General features: G+C 46.6%; 1 protein-coding gene and 1 long non-coding RNA gene across 3 annotated transcripts in view; one reads left to right on the forward strand and one right to left on the reverse strand.

Moving 5' to 3' along the window:
* LOC101074739 (inositol 1,4,5-trisphosphate receptor type 1) overlaps positions 1 to 21,868 on the reverse strand; it is a 44,580-nt gene that overhangs the window by 16,940 nt on the left and 5,772 nt on the right. The window contains exons 4-42 of one of the 2 annotated variants that reach the window (XM_011613733.2): positions 18,787 to 18,896; positions 18,284 to 18,370; positions 17,713 to 17,871; positions 16,778 to 16,876; positions 16,431 to 16,514; positions 16,174 to 16,320; positions 15,965 to 16,060; positions 15,817 to 15,861; positions 15,171 to 15,325; positions 14,630 to 14,729; positions 14,343 to 14,503; positions 14,120 to 14,261; positions 13,885 to 14,043; positions 13,212 to 13,384; positions 12,943 to 13,062; positions 12,654 to 12,851; positions 12,320 to 12,571; positions 12,106 to 12,247; positions 11,874 to 12,027; positions 11,611 to 11,801; positions 11,404 to 11,536; positions 11,278 to 11,332; positions 11,027 to 11,192; positions 10,745 to 10,903; positions 10,568 to 10,642; positions 10,348 to 10,485; positions 10,146 to 10,271; positions 9,824 to 10,024; positions 9,488 to 9,739; positions 9,284 to 9,409; positions 9,073 to 9,201; positions 7,910 to 8,030; positions 6,988 to 7,172; positions 6,738 to 6,886; positions 6,545 to 6,656; positions 6,065 to 6,100; positions 2,750 to 2,797; positions 1,926 to 2,055; positions 394 to 581 (exon numbers count right to left, since the gene is read on the reverse strand). In XM_011613733.2, the coding sequence (XP_011612035.1) occupies positions 394 to 581; positions 1,926 to 2,055; positions 2,750 to 2,797; positions 6,065 to 6,100; positions 6,545 to 6,656; positions 6,738 to 6,886; positions 6,988 to 7,172; positions 7,910 to 8,030; positions 9,073 to 9,201; positions 9,284 to 9,409; positions 9,488 to 9,739; positions 9,824 to 10,024; positions 10,146 to 10,271; positions 10,348 to 10,485; positions 10,568 to 10,642; positions 10,745 to 10,903; positions 11,027 to 11,192; positions 11,278 to 11,332; positions 11,404 to 11,536; positions 11,611 to 11,801; positions 11,874 to 12,027; positions 12,106 to 12,247; positions 12,320 to 12,571; positions 12,654 to 12,851; positions 12,943 to 13,062; positions 13,212 to 13,384; positions 13,885 to 14,043; positions 14,120 to 14,261; positions 14,343 to 14,503; positions 14,630 to 14,729; positions 15,171 to 15,325; positions 15,817 to 15,861; positions 15,965 to 16,060; positions 16,174 to 16,320; positions 16,431 to 16,514; positions 16,778 to 16,876; positions 17,713 to 17,871; positions 18,284 to 18,370; positions 18,787 to 18,896 (5,303 nt within the window). The remainder of the gene's footprint in view (positions 1 to 393; positions 582 to 1,925; positions 2,056 to 2,749; positions 2,798 to 6,064; positions 6,101 to 6,544; positions 6,657 to 6,737; positions 6,887 to 6,987; positions 7,173 to 7,909; positions 8,031 to 9,072; positions 9,202 to 9,283; positions 9,410 to 9,487; positions 9,740 to 9,823; positions 10,025 to 10,145; positions 10,272 to 10,347; positions 10,486 to 10,567; positions 10,643 to 10,744; positions 10,904 to 11,026; positions 11,193 to 11,277; positions 11,333 to 11,403; positions 11,537 to 11,610; positions 11,802 to 11,873; positions 12,028 to 12,105; positions 12,248 to 12,319; positions 12,572 to 12,653; positions 12,852 to 12,942; positions 13,063 to 13,211; positions 13,385 to 13,884; positions 14,044 to 14,119; positions 14,262 to 14,342; positions 14,504 to 14,629; positions 14,730 to 15,170; positions 15,326 to 15,816; positions 15,862 to 15,964; positions 16,061 to 16,173; positions 16,321 to 16,430; positions 16,515 to 16,777; positions 16,877 to 17,712; positions 17,872 to 18,283; positions 18,371 to 18,786; positions 18,897 to 21,868) is intronic. The other variant, XM_011613734.2, reaches the window with a different exon arrangement.
* Positions 17,801 to 21,858, forward strand: LOC105417808 (uncharacterized). The gene is made up of 3 exons (XR_003886124.1): positions 17,801 to 17,981; positions 21,540 to 21,652; positions 21,746 to 21,858. It is a non-coding gene; the product is annotated as an uncharacterized lncRNA (long non-coding RNA).

Consider the following 21,868-nt stretch of genomic DNA (forward strand, 5'->3'; position numbering starts at 1 on the left):
AATTCGAACATTTCTTTACATTAATCTACTCCTGGCATAATTAGCGGCTGCCCGGGCCTTTGGTTAAATGATATAGCTTCACATACTGTGCAAAAATGCTGCCATTGTAATGAACGAAGCAACTGTGGCGGCACACTGACCCACATCCTGCAGATCCTCCAGTAATGAGATCTTCCACCCAGGCAGGACACAGTGTGTCCTTTTTACCCATTTGTAGCTGATTGTGCGCAGCAGGATAAGCAGCTCATTTACAAAGATAATGGACACACCCTGTAGATGATTTGTGCCAGGAAGGTAAAGGCTGGAGAGGGTTATACCGCTCTGCATTTAATGCAGTGATTCATACTAGGAGAAGTGGGAGAAGATATTCAGAGGCTGATAGCACCTTCTGACCTGGATGGTTGTGTTTCCACCTTCGAGCAGTGCGATAGCCAGCAGGATGCTTTCTTGGAAGACTCGGTCGCTTGTGGTGTTCATGATGAGATCGATCACCAGGTCCGAGGCTCCCTCCTTGTCCAAGTGACACTGAACCTCCGCCAGGCTCATCTCCCCACGGCTCAAGGCCCCAGGACCCCCCAAGCCTGGAAAATGAGGCAGGAGCTACTTTAATTCATTCCAAAGTGATGAAAGATTTTTAATTTAATCAACAATTTCCCTAAACGTATAAAGACAAAGTTCTTCTATAAGTGGCTCTTCATATAAAATGTCCATCAGCATGATTCCCCAATAATATCCATCCAAATCAGAGCGGATTGTGTTAGATCTTCAATTGCTATTTGATGGTTCAACACTAAATTTGACCTTTAACCTCTTAGCCACCAAAACACTAAGAAAAAAATCTGTTTCTTTGATCATTTGTGGTTTCCTTTTGACTTAATTAAAATTGAATCACAAAGATATCTTTTAAAGGCTGCTATTTGTATTTCAGTGAGTTTTTGAGGATATTCAATAAGAGTATCTCCAAAAGAACGCAATGTTAATATTCAGGCTTTGTTGGAGTATAAAAAACCTGAAAAAATAAACAAGAATTGCATTAACACACGTGCATTTTCTTTCAAGTTTAGCTGGTTAATAGGTGAATAATTTAGCAAAGAGATGTGCAAATGCTGCACAATCCGCGGCCCCTTCCCCTCCCCCTCGCGCCTCATCTTCAGGGTACATATAGAATTCTGCACCTGGTCCTGCACAACAGGTGCAAAGGTTGTTTTCACAGGAAGTCGCAGCTCGTTACTTAGCAACATCACAAATCACATATTGGAGGGGGTCCACTTCCTACTGCCTGGAGGATCGCCATCTTGTCGGAGCGCATGGGCGAGATGGGTAACCAGGAACCGGCGTGAATTAGTCACTCTGTTCTTGGCGTCGCTCGCTGACACATTTGCGTTACAGCAGCTGACACAACATTCTGGTTACTAGGTCAATATGGCAGCACTGATTTTAAATGCAACACAGACACGCTGTGCATACTGTCGGCACCAGTGCGCTCCCAGAAATCTGTGTGCGGCTGATTAAATGGCGTCTTATCACCGAATAAAGGCCTCCGATGGGAGAATCACTGCTGTGCGTTGGTATTTTGACTGCAGCTGGTAACTCAGTGATCTCGTTATCAACAGGCGACAAGAATCTCGTAATCTGGATGCATAAAGGGCAGCTCGCAGTGGAGATTCAAGGCGAGAACAAAGCTGAGGGCCAGACAGTCCCAGATGTTACATAACAATAATCATAAAGATATTTCCATACTCTTCCTTTGTGTGCACAGACAACTTTAGCCAACAACCAGAATCAATGCGTCACAGACACATTGGCTAGAAAAAAGATGTTGCAACCTCTAAGCATGTGCCATCACCTAAATACACTCATCCCTCTTGCCACTGAACTTATCATTGACTGCAAACTCCTGAAAACCGGCTGCAGTGGCGTCCCACCTGATTGGCTTTTGCCAGGCCCGATCGGACTGAGCGGGCCGTTGGCAAAGGTCAGGCTGTCCCTGCGTCCGCCGCTCCGGTGGAAGTTGCCATAGTAACGGTTCACCAGAATCTGTCTGAGCGCCTCGCCCTATGAGAGGAAGGAGAAAGGGAAGGCGTGACGTCAGAGGCGGTGTTGTATAACAGGGCAGCATCATCACTGATGTGGCACAGATGTTAACTTTGCGCAAACCGCTTCGCCTTTCAAACACCGAAGAGCCTCTAAATGAGTAAATAAACACCCCCCCCCCCCCAAGTTCGTTCCGTGAGCCACCCTCCTGATAGACGCCGCTATCATCAGCGCCGGTGACCCTGCGCAGCGATTGTCGGTGTGAGGCGGCGGTTTCCACAAGGACAGACCCGGGCCCGGCCCTCCCACACTGTGACTCATCCGCTGTGGAGAAGTCAGCAGCACGATTCTGTCGTCGCTATGGCAACCACAGCAGATAGCTACCTGATGAAGCTCCCAAGGGGACAGAGTGGAGGAAATGAGAGAGAGGGGGCTTATTTTGTATGTGTGTTTATGTGTGATTATGTGCTAACCGCTGTCATGTGGGTGGTCCTTGACAACAGGGGAGTTATGTAAGCCCCACTGCCACGGGTCATGATCAGTGTGCGTGGGTGGCATTCGGAATATCGCTATATGGAAAAAATATATATATATTTATCACGCCACCTTGATGATTGAGACGATTTTTGGATTGATGAACTATCCCCACCTGCTTTAAGCGATTGTCCCAAGTGTGAGAGCGTTGTTAGTCGCCATGCATGCCGTGAGTACCTACCCTCTTCTGGTCCTCCAACAGTTTCTCGGGCTGGTTCTGATCCAGCTGCTGGATGCAGTGAAGAGAGTGAGCACAGTGGTCCGACAGATAGGCACGCAGGCTTAGTATTCATGCAGCAAAGATGAGACAAGCATTTGCTTTCAGGCTAATAATCACATCATGTCCAGCAGCGATTAGCATCTATGCAAAGATCTGGAAAGCAGGGAGGCATTAGAGGGGGGAGATGGGCGCTGTGTGCAGTTTTGACCACCTGTGGCGACCGAAGAAAAGTGTCATTTGTCTGATTTTCTAACATACTGTATTGTCGGTCTCATAGGCGACGTAATCGAAGCACCGTGCTAGCTTAGCTTAACACGATGACATGTTTCCAGCATTTGCACTTGTTTGATGTTAAGCAAACCATCATTTCAGCTACAGTAAATAAGCATGTCAGAGGACTTTCCTAATGTCAGGGAGGTCCAATGACTGACTGGGCACCAAAGAGTCTCCCTTGGATCCAGATGTTTTTACTGAGCCTGAGTAAAAGACTGTGTTTCAGCCTCTATGATGAGAGAGTGCACTTCCTCCCAGCACTGAAGAAACCTGCCCTGGATGAAGATTCTGTGTCTCCTCATTAAAACCCCCTCCAGTAAAAAACATCAGCTGGACTCGTGGAGTTCCCCAAAGTAGGCGTTTGTAGGCAAAAGGTCAGATATTTTCTGTTCTAGAACAAAATCAAGCGTGCACAGCTCTGCAATCAGTTTTAGGGAATGGGGCAATGCAGGCCCAGACTTTCACCCATGAGGCCTGGCTGAGCTCAGCCATCAGTGACATCGCATCCCAGCAGGAGCCACCATCGATCCACAGACTAAACAGACACCGAAAAGATCCTAATGGTAAATTACCATTACCAGCCAATACACAAAAATACTTAAATGAAGACTGTAAAACGTTTCACCTCTACAATACTGCCTGGCCTCATCCCCGCCAGACACATGTCTGAGGAAAAAACAGGAAAGAAAGCTGATGAAAGGTCACTCGATATCAAATGTTATATAAAAACACGGTGGGAGGCAGGTGAGGGGAGGGGAGGGGAGGGGAGGACACGGGGTGAGAGTTACGTAACCACTCCAAAAGGAACCAGACCACTAAACTAGTGACAGAGAGCAGCCCACAGCAGCCATCTGTCAGCAAAGAGGGGCAGGGACCCAAGCAGGGCAAGACAAGGAGAGAGATGGCGAAAATGAAGAACACAAGTATAGCTCGCTCTCTCTGAGTCAAAGTCAATACCACAATAATGGAAGAAGTGCTTCTCTGCTTTTATACAATATATATATACAGTATATATATAATATATGTATATGTGTGTGTGTGGGTGGGTGGGTGTGGGTGTGTGTGTATAGCACATATACTGCATATATACTACATGCTATCAATGCTAAAGTGCTGGGCTGTTTTTATTAGAAAGACTGCTTAGAATTTCTATCAACCCCATGTAATAATACTTTTTAAGATTAGTAAATCTGCAAATTTTATCCCCCTGATTTGAGTTTTAATTTCTGGTCCAACTATGATGGTGGGTGTAAATTCAGCAGCAGGTCCTGAGGAGTGTAAGAGGGAGAGGGGCCCACTTGGAAACTCCCAACGGCAAACCCCTCAGAACGCTTGTGCGGTCATTTTGGAAATAGATCCACATGTGGGAGCTTAGAGAGAATGTTCCCGTTTGCAATCAATATTGGAATCTTGATGCTTTATTGGAATCAGGCTGCTATTCTCTCATCTCTAAATGAAAAGCTTAAGAGTTTACCGCTCGTCTGCTTGTTATATGTGGGCAGATTAAAGTGACCAAAAATGTTCACATTCTGCTTCTAAATCCATGAGAAGAAGCAAAGGGGTGAAGGGGTGGAACATGACATACTCCAGCACGGAGAGCTTGCATAACTACTTTGACTAGATCCCCCAACACACACACACACACACACACACACCCAAGTCTATAGGAAAAGATGGAGGGTAAAGGCCCACCACTGTATCCTGAACCCCTCTGGCTCTTATGTAAGCTTGACAGCCACAGAGCTATGGATTTAGCTACTAATCACCTCCTGACATTTAGCTGCAGTCAGGTATGCGTACATGAGTGAGGCCAGAAATATCTCGCTATCTCGATTTCAAAAACCTGTCTGAAATGATAGTAACAACCCGGCGACCTGTGGCATTCACGCAGACGTTTCCTGTTCCTCTTTCATTACCGAGTTTGGCTTCTTTCCTCAAAAATAGCAACAAGAACAGAGAAACTACGCAAACAGCGTCGGCATGTGTTTGCGTCTTAGTGGGAGGAGGTGACGAGGCGTTGGGTCAGTCAACCGACTGTTTACCAGCGATTTAATTGGTCCAAAGGGCAAAACAAGCAGAAAATAACATTAGGGGTGACAGTCAGCAGAGCATGTGCAGACGCAGAGACGCAGAACCCAACAGCTGCGTGTAAGGATCATCTCTCACAGGCGCTAGCACGCATGCACACAGGGCAACGCGGCTAAACTGTTCCTCCACTCCTTTTATTGGCAATTACTGCTGAAGGTCACACACATCAGCAGAGGGGCTGAGTTCCAGGAAAAAAAAAAAAAACCCCGCTTCTTATGTAACTTCAGCCTGGATTTGGCAGGCACCCAGGAATCGTGCAGCTTTCAGACACAGAAAACTAGGACACCGCCACAGACACACGCACTCATTAACACACGTGCATAAAACGGCATGCACACAGTCACAGTGCCCCCTACAGGGGCCTGGAATAAGTGCAGGGGAAACACCCTGAATGGAGCCAAACATTCACAGACAATAAAGAACCTGATGGCCCTAAAGAGAGGGAAGGGAGGGAAGGGAAGGATTTTACTGTTTTGTAACAATCATTTCCCTCAAAACCGCTCCTAGCCTGCTGTAGGAATGAAATGACAAACCAAATCATTTAAATCTTGTACTGACATGTTAATGTTACCTTAATTATCAGATTAACGGGCACTCTTTTTACATCATATGCATGAATAGATACACAAAAAGATAGATTTTCTATCTGTTGGGCAACACACAGCGCTCATTTCCCTACAGTATGGGTGTTTGGGTTCACAACAGTTGCTCTAACAGGAAGCAGTCCAGCAGGTGTGAAGGAGAGAAAGCGGGAGCTCTTTGCTGCCTGTTACCAGCTGTTCCTGAGACTACTGCTACAGCACACAGCCAGAGCAGCTGCCACGCCACAGTTACGGAAGCGGTCTCATTGCACATGCAGGGCGCGCAGCGGCTGAAGGAAACAAGAGGCGTCAATCAAAGGAAAAGAGGAACGACCTTGGGCATATCCATTTCATCATCAAAGGCCCTGAGCTGAAAGAGAAGAGACGGTTTTAGGTGTGTTAGATAACAAGGTGAGGGAGGAGGCAGCTAACGCGGAGGTCAGAGACATGTTAGTTGAGGGTGTTGAGACTGGGGTCAATGTTTAGCCAAAGGAAATTGTGATGGGATGTTACCCACAAAGTCCACTTCATGCACAAGATAAGTCTTTTCTAACCAGGACAAGACTTTTTATGAGAATGCTTGTGTGACACCATTGGGAGAGAGATTCCAGTACAAATGCTAAACTTTATCTGAAATCCCATTTAAATATACTGTGATGAGTCTAGCGTTACTAGAGGGAGATGACATTTACATGTAAACAGGGTATAAACATTCTATTACTGCAGGTATGTCCTCTGCAATATAAAAAGCATGAGGTCGTACCATGAATACATGATGTAGGTATCGCCTCCATGTCTCTGCAGCTTTTCCTACCTTCTCTCCATAGCCTCGGTCTTTTGTCATCATCTCTCGCAGAGTTTGCAGGACTTTGATGCACAGCCTCTCTTCATTTTCCTCCAGCAGCTGCTTGGTATGTTTGATCAGCCTGCGCGCGGAACAGCAAGTCGCCTCATTTATGGCGCGCTCGTTAACAGCTTAGATCATTCACATTCAGGTCATTCCTTACTTGCAGATAAAACCTCCGCTCTCGCACTTCTTGCGCGAGTCGGTGTTTTCAGGGAAGAGCAGCTCAGGCCGATGCAGCACGTCCACCAGGACCGATAACTCGGCCTGGACCAGCGGGCGCAGACGGTCCTCCAGTGCTGACACGATGTCCTACGGTTCAGGCATTTGAACTTCTTTAGTACTTCAGTGTTTAAGCACATGTTGAAGCATTCTAAGCACGCACACACACACACTAGTAGTTCTCACTGCACCTGTAGTCTCTCTATGATGTTCCTGTAGTCCCGTGAGGCAGTCACCATCGAGTCCCTGCGGGCAGCATTGCGGGCCGAAAGTCTCCAGCTCATGGCCGTCTTCTGAACAATATTGTTGGATTTCACAAAAAGGTTGTGCACCTGGTTGTCCAGGTCCACCGGGATGGCTATTGCTCGACCTTTGGCTGTCAACAGATAACAGAATTTGATATAATCTCTAAGGAAACTGATGTGTCCCCTTGATTCATGTTTTCAAAAATGAGGAGCAGATAAGAGCTATTTTTTCCGCCTTAAATTCCTGGCTATGAATAAATATTTCAGGACAATTTTACTGTAATTCGCTCTCTTTTGTAGTCGTAGCTGCATAATTTCTAACCACTGACTGTCCGCCACACAACAGTTTACTGTTTTACTGAGTAAAATCTTGGGGGAAATTATATGTAACTCCCAAAAATTACATGAGGATAGAGTTGAAGAAATACTAATAAGCTCTTGTCCTCCTGTTTGAAGGATAGTTGGTGGACAGTCCATTGAGAAGCAAGGGTTCTGTTCTCTCATCATCAACGCTAATGATTTTTTAGATGTACAGCCAGGATAGCCAGACATAATGGTCTGGAATCTCTGCCTGTCTTTTTGAAGAAAACTATAGGACAAATCAGATCAAGCTGCAAAGATTTAACCTTTGAAAAACTATTAAAAAGGACACAAACTCAAAAGAATCCTTCTTGAAGTCCCATGAAAAGGAATTCATTAGTAATATCTGATATTTCCACATGCCAGTTCAATTTGAACCTCTGTACGTGGGGTTAGGTGATGCTGAGGAGACTATTCTTCCTTTGATCCTAATAGACACGGGGGTCAAATGGCAGCAGAGTCCTGGAAGCACTTTGCATGTAGACAAAAATGTAAGAGCCGATCTTACCAACATCAGAGAGCACCTTAATGCAGCTCTCTACAGAGCCCTTCTGAACTGGGATCAGCCAGTTACAGTGGTACACCCTGAAAATCGCCTGCAATAGCTGAACAAAGACAGGCTGTCTGGTCTGCAAAGAAAAAAAAGAAACACACTCTGAATTACCTTGTTCATTGCTGGACTGGTTTTTACATCTACACACACACACACTCACACACGCATGCATGCACGCAGACACACACAGACTCAATGTAATTCATTCAGGAAAAACTGATCCCCAATTGGCTCCGACTTAGTGGAAACTAGCTTCACCTCTCACACAATAGAACTTCCTCTTAAACCCAACAGGAATCTACAACACCCAGCGGTGCTCTTTCCCCACTGAACTGAGCTGCTGCAAATACCTGAAATAACTTTCCCATCAGAGACGCCTGCAGGAGGATACAAGCAGTAAAGGAACAAAACACAAATGTGAAAGAAAAAAAAACAAATGCATGCTTTAGTGTATAATACAATGATACAACATAACTGGTCACTTTTATTCCAATTAAAGCAAATCTGGAATTGGGGAAAGAACTGGGAATTTAATATACGGTTGAATACCAATTCCTTTAAACTTCTTCGTCTACCTGTGTCACTCAACACGGATTAGCAAGGGGAAGGAGTAATAAGGTTACCCCTAAGAAATCGCTATGTCATCAAACGTTGTCGCTAGCCGGCTGCTACGTCAGCAGAAGTCACAAACATCCCGTCGTCAACAGTGACAGTTGCTAAGGTTCTGGGGTTATTTGCAGTGAATTTGCTATAAGTGTAGCAATGTTTAGCTACAGATTTTAAAATACAACTAACAAATATTTTCGTGTAGTAGCTAACGATTTGATACGTGATAAAAAAAATGGGTGTCCACTGTGAAAATCAATTATTGGGTTTAGTTACATTTATTTGCTTTTTCCTGTTTACGCGATCATGTCCAGGGGTGGATGTAGTGGGGAAAATTCCTCTACCTCTTCGTTTCAAGAAAGCTTTCTCTTGTCTTTTCCCTTAACCTTACAGACAATTGGGACGATCCTTCGCTCATCATGAACACGCAAAACCAAAGGGCTAAAGGGTAAAACCGGGATTCAGCCCGAGGATCCCATTTACTCTGAGCTTTAAACACAGCCTGTACACACCTGCAGGCTGGTGCTCTGGTCCGAGAATGGCGAGCTGAAGAACGTCGTTACGATGCTCATGACCGTCTCCGTCACGTAGCGCTCCAGAATGGTGTCGGCGTGCTTGCGCTCGCTCGTGCTGTTACACACCTGCACTCATCAGGGCAGCTGAATTCAGAACCTGGTTTTTGAGTGTTTCAACGTTGCCAAGCAGGGATGCCGCAATGCTTACCCGGCAGATGTCGACCAGAAAGTTCTCAAAGAGTTTCCACATGTGGTTGGAGGTGTAGATCTCTTTCATCTCCACTTCCGTGTCGACATAGCAGTGGTTTAGGAAGTTGATGTAAGCGATCTTCACCTGAAATGTTGGGATTCGGTTGAACACAGACGCTCTGTCAGAGGCGTCCATCAGGGCTTTGTCCGAGCGGTATCTCACCTCGGGAATACAGTCCTCATGCGTCACCACCCGCACGATGTCATCTAGAGGTAGCAAGGAGTTGCACTTGATCTCTGTGTAGACATTCTTGCCCTCCGTGCACACGGCCAGTAGCTCTACTAGGTGGATGTGGTACATCAGGGGACTGTTTTCATCCATGCGGTCCCGCTCCGATCGCATCATCTGCACCAGTGTCTGGAAGGAGGCGCGGTCGTTGTAGAAGACCAAAACGTCCTCGCCGGCGTTTACGAGCTGTCGAATTAAACACACACCTAGCTGTTCAGATGTGGACAGTCAGGCAGTTCAGCAAAGTCCACACATGTAACAAAGCACAACCTCAGCCATGACGATGTCCTGACACTTTTTGATGAACTTGTTCTCCGCTTTGACGATAGTCTGAAGGAATTTCAGATACTGAACGTTGCGCCCGTGCGTCTCGATGCAGTGGACAAAGTGCTGAACCACGCGCTCGTTTATCTCGCTGCACAGCTGGAAGTTGTTCATGAAGATGTGCTGCATGGTGATGGCTTCCAAAATCTGAGAAGGAAGAGAGCGGAGAGCCCGTTTAGAATCCTCACGGTTCAAAAGCCTATCGCAGACCGAAGATCAGGTTCCGCTGCTGTGGCGGACGGCTCGGACTTCTGACGTATTCACTCACCCCGGGGTTGAGGAAGAGATTGATATGCTTGTGCAGCAGGGCTTGGTTCTGCTGGTTCCCAGCACAAAAGTTCTGTAGAAACTGGTGGGCTAATTTCATGATGTCCTGCATCCGCAAATCTTCTCCCTGGAGGGGAAGGTCGGCGATACTTCAACAAAGCCGGAGAAAAACATGGCCGCAAGAGAGTGAAATCTCTCGCTACCTTCTCGTATGGGATCTGAAGCAGCTCGAGAACAACGGCGTGGGCCCCCATGTTCCTCAGCAGCCTCTGCTGCTGCTTCTTGCTCTTCCTGCCTGACAGACCTTCTTGGACACACAACTTGCTGAGCCGCAGCAGGATCTGGTGGAGGACGGGAAGGAGTGCGAGGGCCGTCAGGTGTGTGAGAGAAAGTGTTTTGAAAACTGCCTGCTCGAATCTGTACCTCCTTCACCACCCTGTAATTGTAACTGCTGGTGCTTTCGGGTTTCTTTGTCTTGTCTGTGCCCACTGCATCACCCTGCCGTGAACACCAGAGACCAGCATTGTGAAAAATGACGAACGTGTGTAAAAACCCCGCTGAGTGGAAACAGAATTTTCAACGCTGCGCCAGGTACTGCACCAGTTTGTGCTCAGGCTCTCCTGCATCCATCCCCTCCTCGGAGCCCTGCCGCTTGTACACCCAGAGTTCGGACTTCTCCACGATGGAACGAAGCTGGTCAAGGTCCGACTTGATTTGTTTGTAATTTTCCACATCCTGGCTGGTGACGAGCAGCTGGACCTGTGAATATCCAGACGGCACACAATTACTCAACATTTAACTCTTGACGTCTTCCCGGTTTCGGGGCTGGTGCGGTGTCAACCGCTTTTGTGCACCTAAATGTGAAGCAGCTGTTTGTGGTACCTGCTTGAAAGCCTGCAAAACCTCCTGCCTTTGGCTGAAATGCCTGAAGAGCAACTGGAGCGCTCTAGATACCAGTGGTGGATAATCATGCATGGTTAAGTGGAGCAGGACCCTCAAAAAGGTACGGCCGCCATGATCATCCAGGTCCAGTGGTGTGTTTTCTTCACTGGACACACACAGAAGGCACACATCCACATAAAACTATGTTTCTTTCCAGATATTTTACTGTTTCTTACTGAAACCAGAATTACCTTCCACCAAATATGCCTTCTGCCTGTTCTTCGATGTGTTCAAAATCCAAAGCTCCTGGAATAAAAAAAACACACGCTCGAACAACATCCTCAGTCAGTAAAAGCAAAGCTGTGCAGTAGCCTCACCTGGCATGTTGTTCGGCCCTTCCACGGCTCCGCCCACAGTTAGCTCGCTCTGGGAGTTGCTCTCGTCGAATTCCCTCTTAAATATCGACAGCAAACAGGAGATCCTGTAGTCCAGCCGCACGTTCAAGATGAACTACAGGACGGAAGAAAAAAAGGGTTTTGTGAAAGTATTTTTTGGTGCGTGTGTGCTGTGCGCTTCCATGATACCTGCAGGATCTCTATTATCTTCAGCTTGGTGTCCATGACCAAAATGTCCTGTTTCTCGGGTTCAGTCTGGGTTTTAACTGTGTCTCTGCTGGTGCTGCTGCTTGAAGTCATGGGGAGAAAGCCCCCTCCTCTCAGGACGACGTGGGACATCAGCTCTCCCACACCGTGAATGGACTTCATCACATTGCTGCCTGGAAGTCCAAATATAAGACATCAGCTTCCCTCCGGAGACAAGCCGGTTCCATCTCCAGCATCCTTCACACCTTTACTCTCATCTTCTTTGTCCAGCTTGTTGAGACCGAAAATGGTGCCGACGTGGACGCAGTCTAGAATGGCCAGCAGGATCTTGGTGAGTCTCAGCAGGTCACTGAAGTTGTAGAAGCCGAAGTAAATCAGGTTCCTTGCCAGGTTCACCACCTAAACCCATAAAGAAGCTCACGGCTTACGTCGCCAATAAAATCTATAACAAAACAAGTGCGGCTGCGACGGGCTGACCTCAAACGTGAGCTTGTTCTTTTCTTTATCTGCGAACGGGAAACTCTGACAGACAACGTCTCTCAGGTAGTTCTCGACAAACTCCATGGTCTGACAGAAGCGCTCTTTAATCTCGTCCTTGGACGTCCCATCGTTGTCATAGCTACAATACAACCACAAGAACTGAATCTCCAAAATTCCAGAGGCATCCCATCGCATTTTTCCGCCAACTCACTCGTCGATGGCGATCTCAGAGGGGATCTCAGACCAGAGCCGTGCATATTTGACCGGTGTGACTTGTTCCTGTGGATCGCGGTCCACATGCATGTGCAGCATCATGCGGCAGAACGAGGCTCGCAGGTCAAAGGGCAGGTCTTCGTCCGACATGCAGCGCAAGATTAGGTCCACGTCCAACTGGCCGGAAATCTTGTTGATTGCCAGGTACTGCCGGTCCAAACACATCCTGGCAAACAGGTTCAACTGGTATCTGCATAAACGGGAGAACCCAAACTGGGTTACACAAACCTTAGCTGAGCTCCACCTCGAGCCTCCCTCATAAGAGTAACCACCTGTAGTAACCGATCACTTCCTGGTCCTCCTTCTGACCCTCTTTGGCATCCTGGGCCAGCTCCCGAATGCTTTTACTGCGGATTTCTTTATTATTATTATCCTTCCAGAACAGCCACACCTCCTCCTCGTCCTCCTCCGACTCCAGTGAGTTTTCTCCGAGCGGCGCTCCCTCGATCTCAAATCTCGACAGCACCAGCCTGCAAAGTTACGGGTTGTATCGGAAAAGCCAGGTTATCGTTGATGGAGAGTTGAGTAGATTGAAAAGTGCAATCGCTCGCGTCCACTCACTTAGTCTCTATGAGGATGTCTGCGTTAGCCTGATCCAGCACTGCATTGCAGATGAGCTCCTGGGTCACGGGGATGGACTTGTTCATCGACACGCACAAGTCTGACAAGTAGTCCAGGAACCTGGACACGCACGCGCACACGCACACACACACATTATTTAATTCCCTCAGGTTCAAACCATGAACTCATGCTTCCAGTCAGTGCATCTGGTGCGACTCACAGGACTGGTTCTATTTTTGATCACCAAATTGTGGCTCGCATGCACACACCTAGGCTCGCGGTTCTTGCGAACCAGGCTGACGAAGGTGTCGATCTCAGCGGCCGTGATGTGCTTCTCCAGCAGCTTTCGGTTGTTGTGGAGCAGAGCTGTGATTGTGTCCTCGGCCAGCACGTCATAGCCGATCTGCTTCTGCATGAAGCGGAACTGTTTGGCTATATATTCCTGGCGGAAACAGAGAAGTATGGTAATGAAAGCAAAATGACAGACGCAAGTGAAGGAAAAAGGACATATGCCTCTGACAGTGCCGCCTGTTTCTCCTCAATCTTGTTAGATTTGTGGGAATGACTTAACAGTGCCTGATGAGAGGCCATCTGTGGCTCTCACAGTGCACTCACAACGGCAGCCTTCTCCCTTGCTGTAATTAAATGAGCCATCTAACAAGTATGCCTTAAGAGTTTTCCAGAAACGCATTCAATTCATTTCAGAGAAACGAGAATGCTGTATCTGACATTCACAAACAACCTTTGTACGTCATTTTTGCTGCAAACCTGACAACTGTGCACAGGAAAGCCAATTACACCATTTCTGGCCAAGTGTTAATAGAGTGAAAGTCCATTTCAGTAACCATTAGGGGCACATATGCACCTTTTCCCACCAGCCGCGGTGGTACATTCAGTGGTACATTTGCTCTCTGTGCTGGTGCTTGACCTCTCAGCCCGTACCTGATTTTTACGGTAGTCCTGCTGAGAGTGACGCAAAACGCGGTAACACAGTCGGCAGATGTGTCTGAAGGGGGCATGGCGCTGGTCGGCCAGCTCCTCCAGTCTCAGCATGGGTCCGTCCCCACTGTCTGTGAAGGGCGCCTGCAGCAGCTTGAAGATCTAAAACCAGGGATGTGGAGAAAGTGGCATTATAAGGCTGAAAACGGTGTCGGTTTGAATCCCGATGTAGACTGACCTGTTTGAGAATATTCTGTTCCCTCATGAGCTTCTGACGCTCCCTGTTGGGTTTGTTGACCATGATCTCCAGAACATCCTGGCCACTGTTGGGAATATCCACCACAAAAAACACCAAGTCCTCCAGAAGCTTCGTGACCGCTCTGATCCCCAAAGGAGAGAAGGCCAAAACGATGAGAAACAGCCAGCTCAAGAATCTGCGCTGCCTGCAGGCCTGTTAGTACCTCCTCTCGTTCTGCGTGATGGTGCCTTTTTCCAGCTTCCCAGCAATAGAAGCAAGCACTTTACTGGCATCATTAGCAAAGTCGAGGTCTCTCACCTCAGCAGGGGAGACGGGCACAATGGCAAAGGCCTCCTTGTCCTCTTTTAGAGTAGAGGTGCCAATCTTGAATCAGAGAAAAATGTAATAAATTGGATTTGTTGTTTATAGAACTACAATTTCTCTGCTCGGTCAGATGACCTCAGTCAGCAGAAGCTTTCTTTGGGAAAATTGACATAAAAATGTACTTACACGCAACATGACAGGCTTCTCCTCCTCTTTGTCGATTGGCTGATTGGTGCTGTGAACCCATGTGTTGGTGCAGAGGTGTCTGAGACGCACATACGAGTTCCTGCAAACACAATCCTATCATCTTTTTATTACTGTTGACATAAAAGTGCAAAGGCAGAAAATATGGAAATAATGTTTGAATGATAGGTTATTTTCTTCAGACTACAGTAGGCAATAAAAGGCCAGTTCACGGCTGCTTCGGAGAGTTAGGCTGTAATTTATCAGCTGGGGTTTCAATGTTCAATAAAGTAATTACCGTACTATAATTATATTTGTCACAAGTTGACTGGACTTCCTTTCTCGAACGGGTAATTTTTGGCACAAATGCCCCCGAGTTTCATGGAAAATATTTTGAGTCACATGAACTTTTTGAACTTTCCCCGTGAATAGGGACACCCGCGTGTTATCACACCCTACAGTGTAGCCATTGCTATGCAACACACATACACAGTAATTTATTATGTTTTAAATCATGACCTAATTAAAGTGATGGCTCTCCTACCTGGGCACCAGGGAGTCCCCCCCTCTTAGCGTGGTAGGGTCGAGCTCAAAAATGGAAGAGATGTCATTCCCGTCAGGGACAGACACAAGGGTGTACATGACCTTGTCCTGAACGTTCCTCAGCCGGGCTCGGAGGGCTTCCTGCTCCAACTCCAGCTGAAGTCCAAAAGGAGCACTTTGAAACTTACTTATTAATTGTACAGAATACTTATGACAAGTTAATCAGTTCAACTAATTCAGACACTTTGCAGTTGCTTGCTGGTTGTGCATAATTCATTACTATAATTTACTGCAAACGGGTGGCAACAAACTCAAAAGGAGAGTGAGCTGATCCTAGTTCAGTATTCACAAGCGGTATAGGATAGAAACCCTTACTGTGATATGCTGACATCTGTCGGCCACTAACGGGTAATACACCAAGTGTCGAAAATATAAAACCAAACAGTTCAGCAAAGGTTGGGAATGTTCTTTTTGTATGTTTAGTTAATTAAGTACCATTACTTTAGTGCCTCATTGGAACACAGCGACTATATAGATTATTTATAGATGTTTTCTGTTCAAAAAATATTTGCAAAAAATAAGCCTAGAACTAGAAACAAATATTGTTCATCTGGCAGCTGCATTACAGTGCAGTTTGGCCCACTTACAGGGGATCGTGATTCCGGACCCTCCTCTTCATACTCTGGATTCACCTATTTAAAGAAAAAAATCTTATATGACCAAATATTGCTATATGTAATATCAGTAGAACACAGTACTTTTTTGAGTTAAATCTAAACTGTGAAGTCCACTGACCTCTGCAGCCAGGTAGTGCCCAGTGGCCAGGTGCTTGAACCTGAACAGACTGTTCCAGTAGCCAGCCCCCCCTCGACACGGATCGTGCTGCACAACCTGATATCACAGTGCACAGCAGTTACACAGATGGGATTTCCTGATACGCTGTAAAAAAGAAAATTTCTCCTGCTGTAATTAGTAAAACCACTGCCAAGACTATTGGGTCTCACCTCGACTTCCCACAGCGCTTTGCTGCTGGTGGCCGACGTTGCAGACTGACGTCCGGTAGTGCGCAGGAAGACATACTGTTTTTTCCTGTGATCGTCACACGTGAGAAACTTCTCCTGCTCTGCGTGAAATAACCGCACAACGTCACCCTAGACAGGACAGAAGATTTTGTTACTGTCAAACAATCACGATGAATTAAACCTCATGTGCAGAACATGATGAAATGTTGTTATAGAAATGTTGCTGCTGAGAGACGAACCCCTTTCAAAACGATCTCTTGGTTATCGCTCCATTTCATAAACAGGACGATTTTCCAGCTAGTGTTACAGTTGACCGAGTTCACCTAAAAAAAACAACAATAGCAATTGGTGCAAAACATGAGCACTACCCTCAGTTTCATTTTTCTTATCCAAGTAAAATAATTTACAACAAATCTCTTGAAGATTTTTTTGAAACAAACTAATATGAACTGGAGATACTGCGTTAGCCTTGTTTCAGACAAACAAACCTGCAGTGTTTTTAAGTCAGGGAGCTAACAGCTGAGCACCGCTTCTGAGAAAACCAGTTCAAAATGATCTGACTACAGAAGAGAAGTTGTTGGCGAACCTCGTTGCATCCTGGATTATCCACCAGCTGGTGCGTGCTGGCGTGCAGCGGCTGACCGGCGTTCACTGGGTTCAGAACCACTTTGTCTCCAATCACCACCTGCATTCACATGGAACATTGTGGAAAAGCCAAAAAGGCGAAACAAGGCTGAGGTCGGCCATTTAGAGGAACCAAAGAGAAAAACATTGAGGCGCATGATGAAAAAATATTTGTATTTCAATCCTGGAATCTGTCCCAGGACCTTTGAACCGCTGCATCACCAACCCGCCCTCATCCCGGCCCCTCCTTCCTCCATCATCCTCCTCTTCTTCCTGCCAATAATCATCTGTTTATGGTCAGGCCAACTGCCTCGCCTTAGGATGTCTGGTGGCAGCATAATGTGACAGCGGCGCTGCACTTTCACACCACCCACACCTCCTCCATCACATCTGATGCCACTCCAGCCAAGGACTAAGGCAGATTTGAGTGGATTACCCAAGTCTTCCTTCTTACCCTCCGGGACACTATTCCTCTGTGCTCCAGAAAGAAATTAACAATCTGTTGGGTTCACTTTACATTTGTGAGGAAAAACTAAATCGATGGGGAAAGTTACTGCATTTGGATCTGGGCCTGTATCATTTTTTTAAATCTTCTGCCTCTACGTTACTTCAGCCTAATGGCTGCTGCTTCTCGGGCCCTCAGCCGTACCTAAACTGGGAGGAGCCAACCAGAGGCGCCCGTTTTTTTCTTGTATCTCAGTCTGTCCTTGGCCACCAGCCCACAGGAACGAGGGGCGGTGCCAAGGAACCCTGCATCAAGCTGGAATGCTGAGGTCGGGGATTAAGATCGCACCTGCATCTGCAGCCTTCATCAATCAGTTCTGTGACATGCATGTAAACAAACATCGCTCAGCCAATGAACGACGCCCGCGTACACGCGCGCACGGGATGACTCACGCTGTCTCCGATGGAGCGCAGTTTGTAGAAGGGCTGGATGTAGAACCAGGAGCCCTCATTTCCTGCTGTGTCCAGCATCACCCTCATGGCATTCTTCTCAAGCAGAGCGGGTAGACGCTTGTTCACCGTCAGGTACTTGTTGCTCTTCAGGTGGAGGAGCTGCGACACGCGGACAAAAGATTCACCTCATCACTCGTAAAATCTGTGGATTAACGCAGCCGACATCTTTAAGTGAGGGTGCCAAAAAAAAAAACCTCATCAGCAAGGAGGTTAGAAGCTAAATTTACACTAAATACCAAAGACATGATGTTCATATCAGAATCACAATCTGCTCCAGTGCGCTCACCCATAAATAGAATGTGAGCTGCACACAAATGTGTGACGACACTATTCGCCATAACAGAATCTGCTGTATATATATATACATATGCACACGTATAAGTTTAGTTTATGTACACGTTGTGGGTCTTTATCACGCATTGATGGCGATGTATGTGGCGAATAAATGAAATATTCATGTTCTGACAGGCCCGTGTGCAGGTCCGTGTTTTGGTGCTGCTCAGGGGCAAACCTGAATGACGTTCCCGTACTGAATCACTGTTCCAAGCAGCTTTTTGTTCTCAGAGTCATTCTGCTTCTTCTCCAGGTCGGCGGCATGCTGGAAAGCAAAAGATGATGGTCAAAAAAAGAAGATTAAAATAAGAGTAATTGCACAAGTGAACACTGTGTGGGTGTAACTGTACAGTTGACAGGGCCCAGTTTAAGGCAGGGAACTATCAGTTAATCCAATTTAGGTAATCAGCAGAAGGGTGTCTGAGCAGACATCTCTGCAGGCATCTCCTTTAGAAATGCAGCACTGCTGACAATCTGGTGATCAGGCAGCTTTAAATGGAGCTGCAGTGGAGCAGGACGAGAGGAGGCAGAAAGGTAAAACATGCACACCCCTAACAGGAAGGGTTCTCAGCAGTAGGTGCTGTTTCTCTTCGGTCTGCGAGATGCCGCCAACACACATAAACGAGGGCAAAGGGGTCTGCGATGGCGGCACGGACGTGCACGTGTCATCACTTTGCTCACATGCAGCTTGTTGAGGAGCACAGCGTCGGTGTTCCCTCCAGGCTTCGCCGCTTTCCAGAACTGCTTCTGGGCCGAGTAGCGGTTCATGGGACACAGTCTGAACAGGCAGTCTGCGCAAAAAAAAAGGTGTGATGGAGACAAACACACACAGAAGCATTGCAACTGGCAAGTTAACCACAGCCACGCAGAGCAGGACAGAAAAAAAACTCTGTAGCAACAGCTTGTCACATGGAACCAAATAAAGGCTCTGAATGGGCTTCAGAAATCAGCCCTGACAAATGCAGCCTGACAAAACTCACACACACTCTCTGTGAGGACATCAGGCATTCCCCAGCCCCTTATACTAACCCTAACCATCCCAACTAACCCCCTAACCCTATCTCTAACTCTCTCTAACCTAAACCCAATTTTAACCTTAACCTTTAAACCATTGTCTTAACCCTCAAAAAGAGTGTTGAAGTTCCCAAAAATGTCCTGACTTTGCTTGTAGAATGAGTTTTTTGGTACTCAGTAGATAGCAAGTACAACACACACACACACACACACACACACACACACACACACACACACACACACACCTCATATTCATGTGTTTGCTTTCAAAGAGATCAAAAGAGTTTGTCTGCCAAAGGGAGGAGATAGAGACAAGGAAGCGTCTGTGTGTGTGTGTGTGTCTGGGGGTGGGGGGTGGGGTGTGGGGGGTGTACTCTATGTGCTGCTCATTTTTACTGGTACAGTAAAAGCTGGCAAAATTTGCATGTGGATGTGTGTTTCTGGATAACGGACTTCCTGTTCCACAGCTGAAGCTGTGTGTGTGCTGGGTGGGGGGGTGGGGGGGTGGGGGGTCACGCCGACTGTGTTTAGTTCAGCTAAACGCACATGAACACTTTTATGATCGCTCTCCGTGAAGGCTTTGAAGTAGCCCGTCCGTCTGAGATCTGCCTTTCCTCTGTCTTCACCTTACACCAGAGGGGAGGGGGACCACTGGTCCATCCTCTCCCTGTGGTTTCTCTCTCCTCCTGCTCTGGCAGCAGTAACATGACCAAATAAGGCCCGCAAAGAGAAAGGGAGTGGGAAGACAGAAGAGGGTGGGGACTCTCTATCGCCCCCCCCCCCCCCCCCTTCCCCCTAATTTTCAATCATCCCTACTTCCCCTTCCTGAATTCCTCCGACCCTTCTCGCGCTGCGCTCTCTCCCGCTCGGTTCACGCCGTGTCTCGCAAATCTTCCTCTTCTTCCTCCTCCACTTCATCAGATACGGTTTACTTTAGCGGGACCCCAGACATGGCTCGAAAAACAAAGAGTGGGAAGTGAAAGAGAAAAAGGGGGAATCTGAAGAGAGAGAAGGAACGTGGAATACAATGGTTGTACAGATTAGAGGAACCCGAAATGAACGGCACTGGTCCCCTGATGGTGATCTGCTGAATTAGAGGAGTCTGTGGGAGATCCTCTAACTCCTGTGGGATCTCACTAATATAATATAATATTTAGCACTGTTGAGGCTCAGAAACAAAGACCAGCTGTTCCCCACACTCTCACAGGAGAAAATGTGACAGCTCCGAGCAAAAGTATGATAAAACAAATACAGACACAAAGCTTTGTTGAGGGCAGATCATGAGTCTGTTAAAGAGACACAGGGACAACAGTCTTTTCAGAACCCCGAAGGTCCACTGTTGAGACAATTTTGCCTAACAACATCGTTCTTCAGCGCTCTGTTTATACTTTCCCAATAGTGTTTTAAGGCCTTTCGACAGGAGTGCTGCGATTGCATGTAAAACTGCAGCATTCTGCCATCTGTTGCTTGTTAAATTCAAGAAAAAGTCTTCATAAAGTTTACTGAGATGGTTTATGGGGGCTATAATACCAATCCATCAGGCCCAATGCCCACCCCTGTCTTTAATACAATTTCCATATTTTTAATTAGTTGACTCCAATGTTGCAAGTACCAAAAATCTTGTTTAAATCTTTTGAGTGATGCTGTAATGGGCAAAAATAAATCAGTTCAATTATTCTGCTTGTTATACTACAGAGTGTTGGGGGTTTGGCGACACCTAGTGGTAAAGGTTGGTACACAGCTCTGCCAAATAAGGCTCGATGACAAAAAAAATCGGTATTTTTTATATACATTTAATAGATTCACATAGGCATGCTGAATGATTTATAGGACTCTGGTGAGTGGATCTCAAGAGCCACAAATGACTCAAAGGCATCAGCAACACTGGTCTTTGGCCGTGCATGTTTCAGCATAAAAGCTCATAAAAGGCCCCACAACTGACAAACACCACCAGATTTAAGAGGGTGAAGGGGATGATGCTTGTAGCCATGGCAACCTCGGAAACTACATAGACGATGTTTGGGCAACAGAGATGACTTTGCAAGAAAGTGGCTGGCTAATTGCCTCAAGCCTGTCAGAAACCTTCAAGAAAATTACAAAAACGGTGGGAGACGAGGAAAGACCGGTGTGTTTACTGTGTCTAAAAATGTTGGCAGAACAGCATGAAGCCAAATAAATGAAGGCGTCACTTAAAGACATTACACCCCAGTCACGCTGATCAGCCGCAGTTTTTTCGGCAAAAATGTGCCGAATATTGGCAACAATCATCCCGCTTTGGTCTATATTTCTTTCTTTTTTTTGTTTTCTTTAATATTAATAAGGATACAATGTTATGCAGAGGTATACTTATAACAATTTCATAGACAAATGATACTAATTATAGTCACGGCGGGGGGCGCAAAATGTTTTCTTCTTCCTAGGGGGGGCGTAACAGAAAATAATTGAGAAGCACTGACCTACAGTAATTATACAGAAACCTGCAATAAGCTGAAAGCGTCGGTCAGAAAAAAAAAGGCCTGGAGACACACACGTGGTGAGAAACACTTAGAGTATCTCTTATGTCAACAGTATCTTTGGTGTTCTGGTTTATGTAAAAACCCCTTTGATTTTTTTTTTTCTGCTACAGATATCAAGAGAGGAAGCAACTAATCTCTTGCTGCGCATCCCAGACAATGATTGAGCAAACAGACAGCGGCTTCCCTTGACCGTTTCCTGTAAGAACCCTCTGCTTCTGACAGACAGGAAAGCA

The sequence above is a fragment of the Takifugu rubripes genome, chromosome 19 (genome assembly GCF_901000725.2).
Source record: "Takifugu rubripes chromosome 19, fTakRub1.2, whole genome shotgun sequence".
NCBI classification, from domain to species: domain Eukaryota; kingdom Metazoa; phylum Chordata; class Actinopteri; order Tetraodontiformes; family Tetraodontidae; genus Takifugu; species Takifugu rubripes.